Source organism: Nelusetta ayraudi, unplaced genomic scaffold, assembly GCF_046127955.1.
Source record: "Nelusetta ayraudi isolate G7.1 ecotype Tasmania unplaced genomic scaffold, CSIRO-AGI_Nayr_v1 ptg000042l, whole genome shotgun sequence".
Lineage (NCBI taxonomy): Eukaryota > Metazoa > Chordata > Actinopteri > Tetraodontiformes > Monacanthidae > Nelusetta > Nelusetta ayraudi.
Window position 1 is genome coordinate 18,261,003 of NW_027466092.1, and position 18,414 is coordinate 18,279,416.

General features: G+C 44.1%; 3 protein-coding genes and 1 long non-coding RNA gene across 5 annotated transcripts in view; 1 reads left to right on the plus strand and 3 right to left on the minus strand.

The window, feature by feature from the left end:
* ppp1r3cb (protein phosphatase 1, regulatory subunit 3Cb) overlaps positions 1-18,414 on the minus strand; it is an 84,030-nt gene that overhangs the window by 57,447 nt on the left and 8,169 nt on the right. The window lies entirely within an intron of this gene.
* On the minus strand, positions 194-9,456 carry slc16a12b (solute carrier family 16 member 12b). Of its 2 annotated transcripts, XM_076035139.1 has the most exons (7): positions 8,793-9,456; positions 4,202-4,305; positions 3,797-3,940; positions 2,795-3,082; positions 2,337-2,712; positions 1,990-2,249; positions 194-972 (listed from the first exon to the last, which is right to left on the minus strand). In XM_076035139.1, exons 1-7 carry the CDS (start codon positions 8,903-8,905, stop codon positions 758-760), a joined length of 1,500 nt encoding a protein of 499 aa, XP_075891254.1. In that variant the 5' UTR covers positions 8,906-9,456; the 3' UTR covers positions 194-757. The 2 variants fall into 2 exon arrangements, with proteins under 2 accessions (XP_075891254.1, XP_075891255.1); XM_076035140.1 differs by lacking the exon at positions 4,202-4,305 and having other exon boundaries at positions 8,793-9,451.
* On the minus strand, positions 10,233-15,393 carry LOC142894029 (uncharacterized). The gene is made up of 9 exons (XM_076035141.1): positions 15,277-15,393; positions 14,184-14,291; positions 13,866-13,997; positions 12,712-12,819; positions 12,538-12,636; positions 11,530-11,628; positions 11,322-11,420; positions 10,991-11,089; positions 10,233-10,697 (listed from the first exon to the last, which is right to left on the minus strand). Exons 1-9 carry the CDS (start codon positions 15,391-15,393, stop codon positions 10,614-10,616), a joined length of 945 nt encoding a protein of 314 aa, XP_075891256.1. The 3' UTR covers positions 10,233-10,613.
* LOC142894030 (uncharacterized) lies at positions 10,704-17,141 on the plus strand. The gene is made up of 4 exons (XR_012927764.1): positions 10,704-10,979; positions 14,663-14,841; positions 15,320-15,695; positions 16,613-17,141. It is a non-coding gene; the product is annotated as an uncharacterized LOC142894030 (long non-coding RNA).

Sequence of the window (18,414 nt, forward strand, 5' to 3'; positions counted from 1 at the left end):
TGAAGAAATTGTTTGGGTAGTTTAGACTAAACATAAAAATCAAAGCATTCGTCTAATGAATTTTAATTTCCTTCTTTAGACTTTTTTTTTTTTTTTTTTTACATTTATTGTCCCATTAGGTCCATGTAAGTCTGATCTCTTTGCTCATACTAGCTTGTATTTGTGACACTACAGAAGAGGATTAAACACCACATCCACATGTTTGTGTTTATTCATTTTACTTTATACAAGACAAGTATAAAAATATCAGACTCTCATTTCACAGCTCCAGCAAATACTGATGTAGTACAAAATTATTCAGCAGATACTAAGACACTGATAAGCCTATCAGATAAATCTGTCCTTTTTTTTTGGCAGATTTCCGTTAGTTTGCAGACAAGCTTTAATACATTTATGCATTGCGGAAAAATGGAAGTATCCCCTGAAATCACAATGATTCAACATTTTGACCCTGAGCAGAATCATCTTGTGGACCTTTGGTGAGATTGAAGTAGCTCTGTTTGGACGAGTGAAACAAGCTTATTAAACTGTTCGATCATCAGGTAAAAATAGTTTCTCTTCATGTAAAGTTTCCAGTCAAAAGTTGTCAGTCAGAAGTAATACACCTGAGCCTATCTGAAAAGTGAACTAATGTTAAATAGCACGATCATCAGCAGAAAAAGAATTACAGACGGGGGGCTTGGCCAATTCCTCCGTGGACAAAGCACAATCTCCACGTCTTTGTGGTCCATAAATCTGATTGGTTCATTCCTGGAGGCTATGAGATCGTGGCGTGACAGACCGCCTCCTTGGTAAAGCCATTGACCACGTTTGAGTCATTGGCAGTGTTGGGAGGGCGGGACCTCTGACGGATGGCCGCACGGCAGCGACGTATTGCAGCCAAGAGTGAGAGAGCGAAGGCGCTGGCCAGCATGGCGATGCCACTGAGGAGGAAGGTGGCGGTGTAACTTCCTGTAACGTCAACCAGCCATCCTGCAGAAAGACAGAAACTCATCAGGTCATCAGGTAAATGTACTTCCTTCATATTCATTTGCTTTGCTCATGGATCTCCGGTTGAATTCATTTATGGTGCTGTTAGCAGGAAAAACAGCCATCCTATCCAATTGAAGCTGTATATCCTGTGGGACGTGAGCTTCATGTGGTTTTGTGCTGGTTGTCGTACTGCTCATGCCACATGGTCAGTTTGCCTTGTAATGTGTTTGTCTTTCGAATCATGTGCAGGATTGGTGTCTACGGTAAGGCAAGGACTTAACTAGGGCTGTCCAGATCTGATATTGATATCAGATATCGGTCCGATATCAGCCAAAAAAGGAATATCGAATCATATCGGACGTCATCTTAAGTCTCCGATATTAACGCTCCGATAGAAAGCAGTCCATTCTACTCCAGCGAAAAAAGAATCTCCACATCATGCTCGGACTGCAGAAAGTGGAGATGGAGGAGTCGGGGTCATCACAAGTTTACTTAACTGACAATATTGTTTTGCTGTTTTTTTGTTCCTGCTCTCAGTTGTTTTCAGAATTTACGAGCAGTAAACTTGTTCATTTGTTTTGAATTGTTTGTACTATAAGTTATTTGGGTCATTGTTCACGGCCTCCTGATTTATTTTTTAATTTATTTTTTCTATTCCGCAGTTTAAAAAAAAAAAAAATTGTTAATAATAAGTGGTATGTTCTCCAATACAACTGCTTCTGACTCTTATTCTCTGTTGGAGTAATATCACTTGATGCTGCCTTTTTTAACACTCCACACTACAGAATTAATAATGAAAGTATGTTTCGTTTGTAGCATGCTGATATCGGATTGATATCGGTATCGGCCGATATTCAAGGTTGAAATATCGGTATCGTATTGAAAGTGAAAATATCGTATCGGGTCAGCCCTAGACTTAACCCTTACACAACTGCTACTCAGCGATGCTCCCTGAAACATTTGTTTCGATCTGTTGACCCCTCACAATCCGCCCTCGATTGAGTGTTAGAAGCTCACCTCCAATTGGTGGACAGATGAGGTAGGGGATAGCGTGGAGGAAGTAAACGACGCCCAGCGCCGATGACAGGTATTGAGTCCCCACCAGGTCCGACGTCACTACCGGGATCAGTGCTACGTAGGCGCCATCAAAGTAACCGTAGAGCACGGCGAAGGGAACGAGGAGCGGAAAGGACCGGAGCAACGGCACAAAGAGACAGCAGAGGCCCTCCATCGCCACCGAGAAGATGTAGCAGCCCAAACGGCGAGGCTTCAGACACCTGGCACATGGACGGAAGGATGTTAGTCCACATTATACCCACAGAACGAGTAGGACTCAATGGTGGTGTTGCATGTGGTGCATATACCTCCTGTCCGTCAACCAGCCAAAGGTGATGTTCCCTACGATGTCAACGACTCCCAGGATCGACATGAGGAAGGCGGCGTGCTGGTGGCCAAGCCCGACATCCAGGCCGTACGGCACCAGGTAGATGAAGGGCAGGCTGCAGCCGCTGGCCAGCAGCAAGAAGGACGCGGCCAGGCCCAGGAATTCTGGCATCAGCAGGAAGCCGTACTCCTCGCTGGTCAGGAAACAGGTTCGGAAGCAGGGTCTCCTCCCTCCGGGCTTTGGGGTGGGCTCTCCGGATAGTAGCGCCGAAGGCAGAGAAAAGTCCCCGGACAGACATTGGATGACTTCCGACTTTGGTGGTTTGACAGTGTCCTCACCGTCCACTGAGAGGCCACCTGCCAATGGGAGTCAGAAATCAGCAAGAGGTGTTTTGACGGTTAAAGACTCGCCTGGTATATCCCATTGTCGCATACCAACCGGGTTTCTCCTCTCCTGCTGACTGTGCCTCCTCATCCTCCACCTCCCTGAGTGTGATTGGCCGGAGCAGCGCGCCACACACACAGAGGTTGGCCACGAAGGCGCTGAGGATGAGCACAGCCCCTCGCCACGAGTACAGCTCGATGAGCAGCTGCACCACTGGCGCCAACACAAAGGTGCCGATGCCACTGCCGGACATGGCAATGCCGTACGCCAGGGCCTTCTTCCGGCGGAAGTAGCGGCCCACCATGACGATGGCTGGTGTGTAACAGAGAGCGAAACCAAGACCTGAAACCACACAAAAGAAATGTGAACTTCCTATTCTGTTCCTTAATGTCTTTGTCAAAATACAAATCCTTTCCACTCCCAGATCCTACTGAACTCAGAGAGATGGTTTTGTTTTGTTTTTTGTCCAAATTCTGCCATTCCCAGAAGCAAATGTATGACTTTTATTGTGTCCTATTAACTTTGTTCTGGTCCGAATTTGTTCAGTACGTCTCCAACCATGTTTGACTTTACTTTTCTCTTCCCTCAAGAAGTTCTGTTTTCTTCCCACTCATCTTAAAATGTTGATCCGCAAGCTTTAGCTGCTGTCTTAATCAGTCTGCCAACTAGGTCTGCTGGTGATAGTTAACTGAACTTTCAACTTGGAAGCCAACTTGGGAACAGTCTATCAGTGTAACCTCTGGCAATCCCTAACTGGTGAGCGACAATGCCCCCACTGAACTCAGACAGGGTCAGGGCCCACACAGAACAGGCCAGAGTTGAAACTAGACAGTGCAATGGCCAGATTTAACAGAGCCATAGCAGCGAGGGATTGGGAATACTGTCCTATTGTCCCCTCAGAACGAAGGATTGACTTTCCCCACAAACCAAGAGAAACCCAAACGCTTCTGGTTAAGTTGAATTTGGTTTTCTGAATAGCCACATGGTGTCGCCACTTGCACCTTAAAGCAGCCACGTGAGTATAGATATGTTGCGTGTCCCCTTGCGTGTGCCAACCTGTCAGGATTCCCATGCTGACGTAGAGGAACTCCAGGCTGTTGCTGAAGGAGCTTATTAGGAGTCCACTGGAGGACAGCAGCCCCCCGAGGATGACGGACGCCCGACATGACCAGCGGTTACCCACCATGCTGCCGACAGGAGCTACGCACACACACACACACACACACACACACACACACACACACTTGGCTTTTAACATCCAGTCAATTCCAATTGTTAACCTGTCATTAATGCATACCATGCCTATAAAATCCACCCTATGTCCTTGTCATAAAATGAGTCAGCCAAAGGTTGCCCACCTCACCCTTCCCCTTCCCAGTCACACAAAGACATATAGAAATGGAGTCAGTGAACATTTGGGGGTGGACAGATTCTTTTTGGATATGGGGGTGGGGTACTGACCGCAAAGCATGGTGGTGCAGTCCACCAGGCTGTGGACCCAGGCCGTTGCTGCGTAGTCTGAGCCAAAGTGGCTTTGGAACTCCACAAAGAAGATGGAGATACACCTACACGGACACAGACGCACAGGACGGCACAGCAGGAATCATCAATCACTGATCAGGAAACCTTGTTGATCAGTGCAGGGTCAGCATTGTGTGTGAGCATGTGTGTTACGTAAAGACTGTCTGGTTTTTAGCTGATCTCTGTCAAATTGACGCTTGAGTTATGTAACTGATTTGACTGGTGGACCACAGTAATCACTGGCTCGTCCTTGACAGGGTCCTTCTCTATTGTGGGAGAGAGCACCGTGAGTGCGCTCAAAGTGACAGGAAGTGTGTCAGAGGTCATAGATGGTGGTGGTCAAATGTCACAGAAACTCAAGCAGTAAACACACCGCACTTCCTTTACTGATATATTTAACAGCAGCAACAGGTAAACAAACAGCATTACAGAGGGCAGCCACCAGGTGGTAGTAATTGTGTGGAAATTGGCAAATATTTCAATTAGGTTTCTTTTTTTACTGCTAAAAATCCTCTTCATTTGCGTCTGTGCCTCAGGTCTGACGTGTACAGCAGGTCAGTGTCAACACTGCACAGCTCACTCAGTAGCGAAGTTATCACGAATGATTAAAAATTTGAACTTACAGTAAAAAGAGTTAACGATTGCTTGTGGTTGGGATGGGTGACTGATTGGATGTCTGAGGCCATGTGTTGTCTGTGTGTGCATGTGCGTGTGCAGGTGCTGAGGTGTCAGACTGATGATAGAGCCCATGTGCACAGTCTTAGCTCAGGCCTGAATGTGTTGCCTCTATGTGTTGACGTTACGAAATGAACGTGTTTGTTCAGGTGTCTTGCTGCAGACACGCGCCCACAGGGTCAGAACGGGTTGAGGACAGTTGTCTGAGTCGTGCCGCCTTAATGGCTCAACACGGGACAAACTGGGCGCTAAACAGCAGCAGGGTTGCAAAGAAAAAAAATGGGAAGAAAATTTGGAACAAAATGAGGAGAATTTACGTGACCAAACCTGTTGAGAAAATATTCCTTTGATTCAGCCTCGGGGAACCACCTCAGTCACACTATCTGGCTCTATGCCAGTTTTTTCTATCCACTTATCTAGTATATAATATATTAGTCCTTGCCCACATGTGCTCTAAAGCTCCAAGTACTTTCCGTCTGTTCAACTTTTCAATCCTGTTTTGTAATATCTTTATTGATCCAGCACCATGTGCTAAGAATCCCCTTTTCCTGTTCCACTTTCAACTGCAACCCTGTTTGCAGTCTCGCTTCTACGTCCTGAACTTGATAGGGCCCTCTTGGAAAGGTAATACCAGGCTGACATGGCCTTGCCGTCACGAACGGTGATCTCTGTGTCAAACATGACTTGCTTACCTACCAGGGGAACCACTGAGAATGTTCGTATTGAGGTAGTTCTCACTAGGAAGTGAACCATCGTGGTAGAACCGCAACTCTAACCGCAAAGCCACTCAGAAGTACAGACTAACTGAATCATGTGACCACTGAGGTCACAAGGCCACTAAGCACATGGCTACTTGGAGAGAGGTACATACAATTCATAACCTTTGATTTAAAGCAGGGGTGTCGAACTCAAATACACAGTGGGCCAAAATTTAAAACTTGGACAAAGTTGCGGGCCAACACTGATATTTATTGAAAGAAATCTTTCTCCATTGACCCTTTTAATATGGACCCAAACAAGTTTTGCTTCAACCTGAATTTGGAAAAAGCAAAGCTTAATACTATACTTAATATTTCTCACATGCAAAATCAAATGTCAAATTAAAAAACTCATAACAAATGTCAATAAAATCGAATGGCTTTTTTATTTGGAGCTTTCTGATGTCAACAGTGACCTTGTTTTCCAAGGACTAATAACACATTTAAAAAAGAAATAACAACAATAAACCAATTAAGTAATAATAATATCCTTCAATGCTTGTCCTGTCTGAATTACAAGCAGAACATTCTTGGATTTGTAGTATTAGCGGTGCATGTGCTGTATAATAGCAGCACATGCACAGCCTTAGTAGTGATTTTGTATTGCCTCACGGGCCAAATATAATTGCACTGGGGGCCAAATTTGGGCCGCGGGCCAGAGTTTGACACCTGTGGTTTAAAGGCATAGAAATTTGACGCATCACGAACAACTTCCTGACAGTTCTCTATCTTTCCTTATTGATTCATTTGATTGATCAGTTAGTGAGTTTTTGTGTTGTTTATCAGTGTCCAGCAGGAAGTCCAAGGAGTCTTTAGGAGTCTAGTTTATTTGTGCGCTGTTGAAAGAAACAGAGGTTGGTGTAGTCTCTGTGTTCCTGTTTGCAAAAGGGCAGCGAACACCAAAGCTGCAAATAAGATCAAAAGATGAGATTTCATTCTCTCTTTTTTTTTTTTTTCCTGTTGTTTCTGTTGTGACAGAAGATTCCTTCCTCCCTCTCCTTTGTCAGGTTGTCAGGTCCAAGTTGTGAATGCGGAAATAAAAATCTTGTTGCCACGCCTTCAAGTGTGTGAATGCCCGGTTTACTGTAAAACATAATCATCAAATATTTACGACGATGACCGAGAGTGAGACGGAAAGGAAATGAGGTTGATCTTAACACGTCCTAATGGGCAAACATCCAAGCCACTGACGGTGAAGAATGCCTTGCAATGCTCTGCTAACAGAGTCCAGCAGGAGTCAGCGTCAACTGTTAGTTCTGCGTTAAGGAGTCGGCGTTAATTAGGAAATTGGACCCCTGCTTCACAAAATGACTGCGACGAGTTCAAATCTCCCTGATTTCTTTTTGTTGAACTAAGCTTCCTTTACAGTGTATAAGGAAGCTTAGTTCCTTTGCAGATTGTAGTTAAACAGTAATTATATGAGCTTCTGTCAATACGTTGCGTCATTATTATCATCATAAAAGCAAAAATACAAACAGATATAGTTGCTGCTGTCTATTCATTTCTGCTTGATGACAATCATTTTGCAGGCTAATCTCTCTGGTGGCAGTTGTGCACAGCCACTGTTTGTGAAAACAGTGCACGTGCTATTGCACCGGCTAAGATCAGAAGACATGATTGCTATTTGTTTTGGAGCTGTGTAGAAACTGGAATTGAAAATATCAAATTCCTCCTAGGGATTGCAGTTTGTGTTATTTAAATCAGATGGCTGAGCAGGAATCTTTCATTGTGGAACACTCAGGAAGGAAGGAATCTAATAGAAGGTTTTGGCACGCTGCCTCTGGTTTACAGGTGTCTCCGTAAACCCTGCGGTCTGCAAAAGTGAAGCAAAGTGTACAGCTGTGAGGTGATTCCCAGTTCTTTCCTGTTTAAGTCTTATCTGTCGCCTCTTTGTGTTTGTTTAAAGTCACTTGTTGTTCAGCAGGGGAAATGCTTGCTGCACCACTCTGTTCCATTTTTGCATTAGTCATCGATCGCTGTGTGGTTAATATGGCTGCAAATCGCACGCTCCTTACACTGCCTATACCTCTGGCTCGACGTCGCTGCACCTTCTCCGCCTCCCTCAAGCAGACAAGCATCCGATCAGGCCGGCTAAATTAGGTCAAACCGCACTCTTCCCTTGTTCTGGCTTTCTTAATCCTTCTTTTGTGCGATACACCCCTGATGTGACCGCCAGCGGAGCGTACCGAAAACAGCATTTTGGGCCGATGAGGAAACTTCAGGTTGAGTCTTGGGTTTTTGAGTACTCAGAAGCATACTTATAGTAATTTAGCACCCAGCCAGATAACAAGTTACATTTGAGATTATGTCTGTAAAGTGTAAGTGAAACAATAACGATTATATATCTCCAATCTTCATGATGATGACAATGATGATGGTGCTCAGACTGCACAAAGACTTGTCTAAGTTCAGGATCGGCTTTGCTCTGATAACGCAGCCTTTTTATGTCCGTAAACTGTTAAATAGACCAACGGGTTGCTAATCAGCATCATGGGACCAGCTAGCATCATCAGGGATGTTTGGTTAGTAAATCACTGGAGCTTCCCCTCGGTTTGTTTAGCACCAGGTGACAAGTCGGAGGCTCAATGCAGTATTTTCACTTCAGTGAACTCAATTAGTAAATGCATTAACATGACTTTGATGAACTTGTCACAGAAAACAAGCTGATGGATGATGTGCAGCAAGTTGCCACTTGCCAGAGTGACTCAATGAAGGGATGCGGTGAATGCTGAGGTGCTCCGCGTGCTGGAGATTAGTGTAAAGATAACCTTGTGTGTTGATTGTTTGGTCTGTGATGTAAGAGGTCGGCTGGAGAAAATGCCCAATAGTTAGAGGCTGAGAAGAAGTGTTGTGACACCTCTTGTGGCAAAGTGCGGCGCACTGTCATTATTCAACGGGTCCCTCCTATTCTTCAGTACCATGCAGTGTCAAGCTGTCCCTCCCAGCTTGACACTGCATGGTACTTGTTAACATCCTACATCCTGCTACTAAATCTACTTCCCTTTGGGTCGAACATCCAGCTTTCACGTTTGTGATTGCAGATTTTTGCAAAACTTTTAAATCTTTGAGTTTTGAGTGTGTGCTTGTGTGTATGTTACCTGGTCACCGCTCGCGTGCACACCGTCATCATGAAGCAGCATCCGACGATCACCCAGCCCCATCCTCCATCTGGAGGTGACCGCCCAGCACTTCGTGGTTTGCCATCAACCATTGCTGCAGACCTCTGCAGCAGGACTCCCAGATTCCTGGTCCTGGTCCTGGTCCTGGTCTTGTTCTTGGTCCTTGGAACTAAAGTGCTGAAGGAGCTTCTGTCTGGCTGCAGAATTAGCCTGTGTTTGCTGTTGCCGAGGAGGCAACTAGTCTGAAGCTCTGCTCCCTAGTGGGTTGGAGCCGAGGAGTTCCAGTGAAGGTGGAGCTTGGCAGAGCTGGTTGAAGGAACAAGAGGAGGAGAAGAAGAGGAGCGGAAGGCTTCTCCTCATCTTCCTGCTGACTTTTGAGTGAGTCGGGGTCCGAGTTCCGGGGAGAAAAGGCTTCTTCGGTCAATGAGTCACCAGGCGAGCCTCAATGATTAACAGAGCTCCTAGGCTGTGTGAACTCTGAGGCCCCCCCACATCCAGCGCTGTGAGACTCTCTCCGAAGCATCAGCGTGTGCCGCTGCCGCGGGAGGAGCTTCATTGACTGCTGCAGACACCTCCCCCACCTCAGGCCGGGTGCTCTCCTGAACTTGCACGCTGAGGTGTCAAGTGTCAGGAAGTGCACAAACAGGTCCGATGGGACCGGCAACCTTGAGAGGCATTCACTGTCACAGGGACGGCGCTTTCTAAACTTTGACCATTCTATGATGTTTTAGATAAAAGCCACCGACACCTGGCTCCCACTCACTTCACCAAGTCCCTGGAAAATGATTATTTGATCTTGTTTGATAAGTCAGCTGAAGTTTTGTTTTATCGAGCCTGAATGCCAATTGGTTGTTTGTCCAAATCAGGATCCCTCCCTGGTGAAATGTCTTCAGTCTCTGATTCCTTCCATCGCATCAGACGGAGGAGCAAACTGAATCTGTGGCGCCCCTTTGTGGAAAACGGCAGCCTTGACCTTTATTTCTCACTATGGTGCATTTGCACTACCGTGCTGCTGTTAATGTCTGTAGCCCCTCCCTCGCTGATTAGTCCCATATAGATTGAAGCCACATCACTTAGCGGGGCCTTGAGTTTGAGGAGCTCAGAGACATGAGGCTCAGCACAAAGAGAACTCCTCCTCCTCCTCCTCCTCCCCAGCCCCATCCCCACCCCTTCCCGTCTGGTTTTAATTTTCTCTTCCATATGAACTGGAGTCTTGTGACTGGCTGCAACCAAACATTTCTCTTTTCAGTGCCACATAATTTGAGCGTTTGCGTCAGCCTCACATGCAATTTGACAGAATGCCAGACAAACTCAGTGCACCCATCAAAGGAACTGTGACAACATATCAGCGCCTCACTTCTAGTCATTGGATTTGCCCCCGGGCCTCCCACGGGAATCTTTAAACTGAAATGGAAATCTCATTGAGATCAAACTTTCACCCCAAACTTTATTTGCATTATTCAAACATTTCTATTATCAGGTTTTAAACATAATATAAAGTAAAAGCGGCTGAATGAGCTGCTTATGAGCCTCAATCACAACTCTTTTTAAGAGACGTGCATTTCTATGCTATTCAAATGCAATGTGTTTCATAGTCCTAATTTGTTTCTATTCACTTGCACTGTGGACATGACGGAAACAGAGCTTCGATCCTGTGTGTGTCACTTGCATACAGCAGAGCAGAATCGAGAATACAGTTCACTTTGACTTGACTTTTAAACTCGCTGAAGAAGAAAAGGGGGTGCAGTGTTGAAACACTGGGTAGGATTCCTTTGTGCTGCTGGCAGCATGTCAGTGACATCACTTCCTGTTGTCCTGATCAGTGAAAAGAGTCCTTGTGTCATTCTGCCACTCAAGAGCGCCATCTAGAGGACGAGATCCATTCTGACACACAGACAGAGGGACAGCATGAGAAAATGCCGGGACCTCAGCGGCAAGTTGGCACAGAGGCATGTCTAAATCCCTTGTTCTGATTGGCTGTTGTGTTTTATAACTTCCTGTGCACGACAGAGAGGTTGGCGTGAACGCCGTAACAAACCACAACCAGTCGATTAGCTGATTAACGGCGATCAAAACATGTGTTCTCGCATCAGCCTCTCTCTGACTTGTCACTGCTTTTTCTCTGCAGACGATGGGACTGACTGCAGCCGCCCACCGGTGTCCCAGGTGAGTGTTACCTGGTTGGTGAGGCTTGTATCAGCAGCGTGCAGCAACAGCAACTCGATGATTTTCAACCTGTTGTGGTGAACAGCGTCATGAAGAGGAGTGTCCCCTTCCTGAAACAACACACACACACACACACACACACACACACACACACACACACACACACACACACACACACACACACACACACAGTGAGAGAGGGAGAGAGAGTACTAAACAGAACAACTGTTGATCAATGGTTTATGCTGTTGCATATCAGTCTAATCATTTGCAGAGCTAATATTGCAAAATTGCAATACACCCGCTGGCCACCAGATGTCACTGTGCGATATAAATACGGACTTTGTCCTGCGTGTTGATGTCAGCTTTGCACTGAATCAGATGTTCGACGCAGTCGAGGTGTCCGGTCCTCACAGCAACATGAAGAGGAGTGCTGTCCAGCTATACACACGCACACGCACACGCACACGCACACGCACAGACATGGTGACAGCAGTAATTTGTCTTACATTAGCCGCAGTGACAGTGACAGAGTTTTGTGCAGCACTACCTTGTCTAATGCACCAATTTCGGCGCCGTGGTCCAGCAGCAGTTTAAGGACAGGAAGGTGCCCGGCTCGACACGCTGAGTGGAGACACGTGGACCACAGCTGTACACAAGCGGAACATTAGAACCGGAGTTGGCAAAAACATTCACATTCTGTATTGAAGTATGGATACTTGTGTAAAAGTAAAAGTACTCTGACAACTTTACTCAAGTGAAAGTAAGAAAATTTAGGTTGTGAGATAGTAAAAAGTCAAACTTTCACATCAGTTATATTAGTTGATAATTTAAATGAAAAATGATTTTAATAACAACAACTATCATGTCCGCTACTTATACATGAATGACGAGGATCGTAGGGAGATAAATAAGCTTTAATAACACGGAACTGGAACCAAGTCAAAACAGGTTAACAACGCTGACGAGAGAGCAAGCAACAACAACAACCACTCAAGCGCTGACTCTAGAAGTCCACACGCTTAATCCTCATCCTATAGCTCCCCCTAGTGGGTCACTCCTATATCGTTCTATTTACTTAACTAAATACATAACAACAACCAATGTTAATTCATCCATTTTTAATTTTCTCTCCGCTGAAAACGTGCTTGAACAGTGACCCTAAAGTTGAGCAACTCTAAAATAATCACCCTCTAAAAGATGACTCACTTTTATATTGTACTACACAACAAGAAATAGATCCACTTCAAGCAGTGACTGTAATAATAAGTTAATTACTTTTAACAAGACTTTTGAACGTATAAGTATGTTATTCAAATGGAGAGGGTGAAAAGTACAGATATTTGTATACAAATATAAGGAGTAAAAATAAAAAGTTGTCAGAAAAATAAATACTTAAGTTTAGTACAGATACCTAAAGAAATCCACTTAAACACAGTGATGAAGTATTTGTACTTAGTTAATCCCTGACCCTGATTGGAACTGGCTCTGATGGTGGTCCAATACGTGGCTTTATCACTAGAATGTGTCCTTGTTCTCTACCCCTGTGGTTTAGTACCTTGTCTTTGCTGTGGATGTCAGCACCGGCTTCCAACAGCTTTGTGACAACCTCCGTGTGTCCATGAGTAGATGCCCTGTGCAGTCCTGTACGGTTGAACTGCACACACAGACACAGCAAAGTGTTAGTAGGCAGAGGGGTACAAACAGTCAGCGGTGAGTTTAGGTCACTCACTGTGTTGCAGGCATTCACGTCCCCGCCCACGGACAGGTACTTATCGATGACCAGCAGCTGGTTCTGATCACAGGCCTTCCAAAAGTCGTCTTCATCCACGTAGTAAGGCTGCGGCACACATCACATGATCAGTGAGAAACCAACCGCCGGTCTGTGCTGTGGGTGTGTGTCAGCTGTGGGCCGTCAGGGCCAGCAAGATCTTCTAGGTCTGACCGAAACCTACTTAGAAGTGTTTTTTCCTCTGTAAATATGATAATAAAGTTCCTCTTCATAGTCTGTTTTCTTCATGTCATTTTATCCACTTTGACAACTGCTTCTAGTGTTTTTTAAAATGTATTTTTATTCTTTATTCGAGCATAAAAAGAAGGAAAAGAAATAAAAAGATACAATAGTAAAGATATGTAAGCCTATTACTCAAGGAAAACAACAACAACAACAACAACAAAAACAAATGTCCACAACTTAAATATGCTCGAAAGGAGTAGGAAGAAGTGCTTGACTTTTCCAGTCCTACCCCTAATCACAACGCCCTTTAGCTGCTTCTCATTGCCATCCTTTTATGTTATATGTGTATATTACAGTAGAGTTTTTATCCAATCATATTTCATCCAGCTCATGTTGTCAGGTTCTATAAAATCTGCCTGAAGCCAACAGAATCAGCATTGCAGGCTCCTGTCTGTGCTGTGAGTTAATGGACCTCAATCAGTTGTGATGGCCAATCAGATCTCAGATCTGTGATGCCAAGACCATCTAGAAGGTCTTACTCCATATGCGGAACTGTGATTGGATAAGCACTTGTTAGTGCCAGATGGACTCAACTTGGAGCTCTGATGGTGGAAGGAGGAGAAGTTAAATTGACACCTGCAATTTATAATGTGAATAAATAAGGCACGTTTTTGTTACGCAAAAAAATCTGTTACCTTTTTTTTTTTTGTCTTGTTTTTCGCCCAGTTTATCGGAGAAACTTGTTTAAGCTCATCCAGCGCAGGCAGACTTATTAGACCTTTGTTGCCTAATGTCTTAAAATGTTCATTTATTTTTGAGTTTTGATAGTATTGATGGTATTATGAGGGGTCTTCATCTAGATAGGGCCATGTATGACGTCACTGAAGTGCCCGCCACTGGTGTGTGTGCGTGTGTTTAACGTGTGTTACCACTAGGTGGACAGCAGAGGATGCAGCGGGGCGTCGGAAGGCAACTCTCTGCTCTTTCTTGGTCTTCCTCAGCAGCAGAAGGTTCTGGAGGTCGGCAGGTGTTTCCAGGAGGAGACGACCTGATTTGTCTGTCTGAAGCGGCACAAGATGACAGACACTCTTTATACTAAAACCCCAGCAGCAGCAGCAGCAGCAGCAGCAGCAGCAGCAGCAGCAGCAGCAGCAGGAGTGATCATGTTCTTTGACAGGGAGAAACACAAGTGGATGGCCATTGATGATGTTAATAAGGACGTTTTGAGATGTGTTTTGTCTTCTGACCTTAAGAGGGATTGGTGTGATTGGACCATCGCAGTGGGCGGGTCCATCGCTGCTCAGGGCGTCCTGTTTTTCCTGAGAGACGGTGGACTCGTAGCCTCCGCCCCCCACCTGCCGAGGACACGGCACACTCATACACACGAAGAGGTAGTTGGCTATGTTGGGGCGAACACGGCACTGCCTGCCCCACATGTCTCTGTGACCCGAACCAGAAATACAAAATATAGAGATCAACCAGTTGACCTCTGGTGCTCCTGTAAAACTTTATTGGCACCTCAAGTGGAGCAGCAGCCCCTTTTGACAGCCTCTAGCGTGTGTGTACGTGTGTGTGAGACCTTCTCTAGTGTCCTTTTATTGCCCCCCCCCAACCTCCAACACCCCCCCCCCCCCCCGCACCCCCCACCAGAAAGGAGGCAGGGGTTGAGCGAGGGTCAAGTGATCTGGTTGCAAACTTTAAAGCTTTTTCTGAATTTCGCTTGCAGAGTTTGTCATGGACCCGAGTGTGCGTGAGTATTTGTGGGAGAGCAGAGGAAAAGGAAGGAGCGGTGGAAGACGCTCAGAGGACAACGGCAGTCAGGCGGCGACAGCAAGACCACAAGCAGTTGGTACCCTGCTGCCGATGTCGCCTTTCCACCTACAACTCACATGGCACAGGTCAGAGGTGAGGTTTCTCTCTCTCTCTCTCTCTCTCTCTCTCTCTCTCTCTCTCTTTCACACACACACACACACCACTGAGAATAGGAAACATGTGTACATATGTATGATGTGTGTATGTATATATACATACATATATATGTGTGTGTATATATTTATGTATATACATCTATATGTATATACGCATATATACATATATATATATATATATATATATATATATGTATGTATATATATATATATATATATATATATATATGTATGTATATATATATATATATATATATATATGTATATATATATATATATATATATATATATATATATATATATATAAATGTAAATATAAATTATAATATTATTAATATTGATATTTATAGTTGACATTTATATACAGTGTGTCAATTCTAAATATTATAAATGATCGATATTTTCCTCTCACCATCTTCGCCTCCTCTTCTCCCCTCTTTTCATTCTCCCAGCAGATGTGCTCAGATCTAAAAGCAATTGGTGTCAACGTCATCATCGTCAGCATTTTCGTCTTCATCAGTGTGGACATACAGTTCTTTTAGCATACAGCTCCACATTGCTTCTGTAAGTTAGAACCAGCTGAGGGAACTGTGACAGGTCAACTTGAACTTTTCTCAAGATGTCACCACAGAAGAATGTGACAACCGGGACACATTGCTGAAGATTGACACTGACCTCTGACCTGTCCTATAACTCATCCCTAAAACCGCTATCCATTCATCCATTAAATCAGCCTCATTGATCATATAAGACAAGAAGAAAGAAAATCCACAACTATGGAGGCCCATGTAAAGCACACAGTGTGATCTTCAATGAGGAATTGTAAAAAGTGTAAAAGTCTCAGTGGTAAGGTGGACCATAATACCAATACTAAAAAACCAATACCAGAGTGAGAAAAAGAACAATACTTACATTTCAGTATGTATTTTTGTTACATTTATATTTGCATATATTTATATATATATACATATATATTAATGTAATACCTATATATATATGTATATATATATATATATATATATATATATATATAGGTATTACATTAATATATGAAGAATCAGTACTTCTACGTATACGTAACTCACATCACATTAATAATTTGAAAACTATGAAAGAATTGACCATCTAATTTTAAATAACACAAATATAGTGATAATAATGAAGATTAATTCACACGTAGAATTTTGGGGTTCGATTCGACTTCAAACATGTCTTTTAAACTTTGGGGATGGCTGAGGAATACCCTGCCGTGGAGGAAAAGTGAGTGTACACTTTGCTTTCTTCCTTCGTCTAGAATTAGTTCACTCCACAACACAGCTGAACACATATGGTTTAGTGTCCCTCATTTCTTATTCATTGCATCATATGCCAGTATAGACTGATGAATCCACTGCATTGGCTTTTCTTTTGCATTGATTCACTTTTGGGTGGCATTGGTCTTCAAGTGTTTGCAGTGATACAAAAATAAAGAAATTTACAGTAAATTCTGTTCAAATGCAGTGAATGAAGTAATCAGACTGTTTGGAGTAGGAAGTACAGATTAAAGTATATTAAAATTCTCAACAAGTAGTGTTGCAATACAAGTGAAAGACTCACCTTTGCAACTCCATGTCATGCGTACAGCAGTAGAAAGAGATGAGGTTCGATAATTGGCCCTCCCTATATAGATTCTCACACGCACACACGCACACTCTCTCTCTCTCTTTTTCTCATAAACACACTCTCTTTAACCTTTGACACTGCAGGAGTCGCCTACTGATCCCGTCTGACCTCCGAAACCAGAGAAGAAGAAGTACTCCAGGAGTTCTACACACACCCTCGGGCCACCAAATCTGGTACACCTGTTCAGCCGCATGTTAAGGCAAATATCTGATCGGCCAATCACAAGACAGCAACTCAACGCATTCAGCAAAGGAGACACGGTCAAGATGACCTGCTGAAGTTCAAGTATGGGAATGGAAAAGCGAGGTGATTCAAGTCACTCGCACACTCACCCTGAGCATTGTGTGCTGAGTGGAGACTGTTTGGCTGCCCTGGGTATTTCAGAGACTGACTGACTATTCCGAATTTTCTGACTGAATTCTCAGGCACAGGAGTTTACAGAGGAGGGAGAGAGAGAGAGAGAGAGAGAGAAAGAGAGAGACTTAGTGATCGACAGGTCTGTTGACCAAAATACCTTGCTAGTGCCGGAGGTCAGTGGAGAATGGACCAACACTTTCCAGATGACATCATGGCAGCAGCAACCTAAATAACCACTGGTTACTACTGAGGTATGCCAATGAACTGAGCACAGCTCATCGAACCTTGAAGAGGAGGGTCTGCAGCAGCAGAGGAGCCCACCGCCAGCTCCTTCCATCAGCTACAACTCACACAGGACACCTGGACAGCAGAAGACTGGAGGACCACCGCCTGATCTGTGCTCATCAGTTCTGCTGCTGCTTTCAATGATAGAAGACAGAATTTGGGCCAATCAGAAGTAACTGTGTGATGTTATCATGACTCTCTCTCTCTCTCTCTCTCTCTCTCTCTCTCTCTCTCACACACACACACACACACACACACACACACACACACACACACACACACACACACACACACACATACTCATCAATAAAACATTCATACGACACTTTTGAAACAATTGAAATGCAGCAGAAAGTGCTTTCCAGCAGTTAAAAGCAATGCAAAGGAAATATAAGAACACAGAAAACCCATCCCTTCCACCCCCTACACACACACACACACACACACACACACACACACACACACACACGAAAATCTCCATATTAAGAACGTTTGAATGTGCAAGAAGTAAAACAAAAAAATCCACAACACAATTAGCAGTCAACACTCTCAGTGTATCACTTCGAAATAAAGCTGTTCACTTAGTTTTAGTTTTAGGATTATTTAATACCAATTAAGTGTCTTCTAAGGCAGTGCTTCAACCACTGTGCCACGGCACACTTGTGTACAGTGAGATAGTATCAGGTGTGCTGTGAAAAAATTTCAATTTGGTAAATGGTAAATGGACTGCATTTATATATTGCTTTTCCAGCACCTTCACAGTAGCCCAGACACTTAAACAAAGGCCTTTCATTCACCCATTCACACACACACACACACACACACACACACACACACACACACACACACACACACACACACACACCAATTAATTTCCCTTAATTGGTATTTAAAAAAAATAACATTTCATAGTTGAGTGACTGTACTTGCAAAGGATAAACAAGAACACAGAAAACACACACACACACACACACACACACACACACACACACACACACACACACACACAGCAAAGAATATGATGATGATTAAAGGACTGTTGCTGTTTTGCTGATAAAGTCAACATGAAGAAAGTCACAAATTCAGTAGTCACAGAATACTGCAAGTGGAAGGGTGAAACTCTTGCTACATCTTCCACACCGCTTTGTTCACCCTTAAACTACAATTTAGGCTAGCAATTTAGCACGTTGTCATGAGCACCCAGTGGTGTCAGTTCACTGTTATTAGTTGTGTATTGTCACGTGTG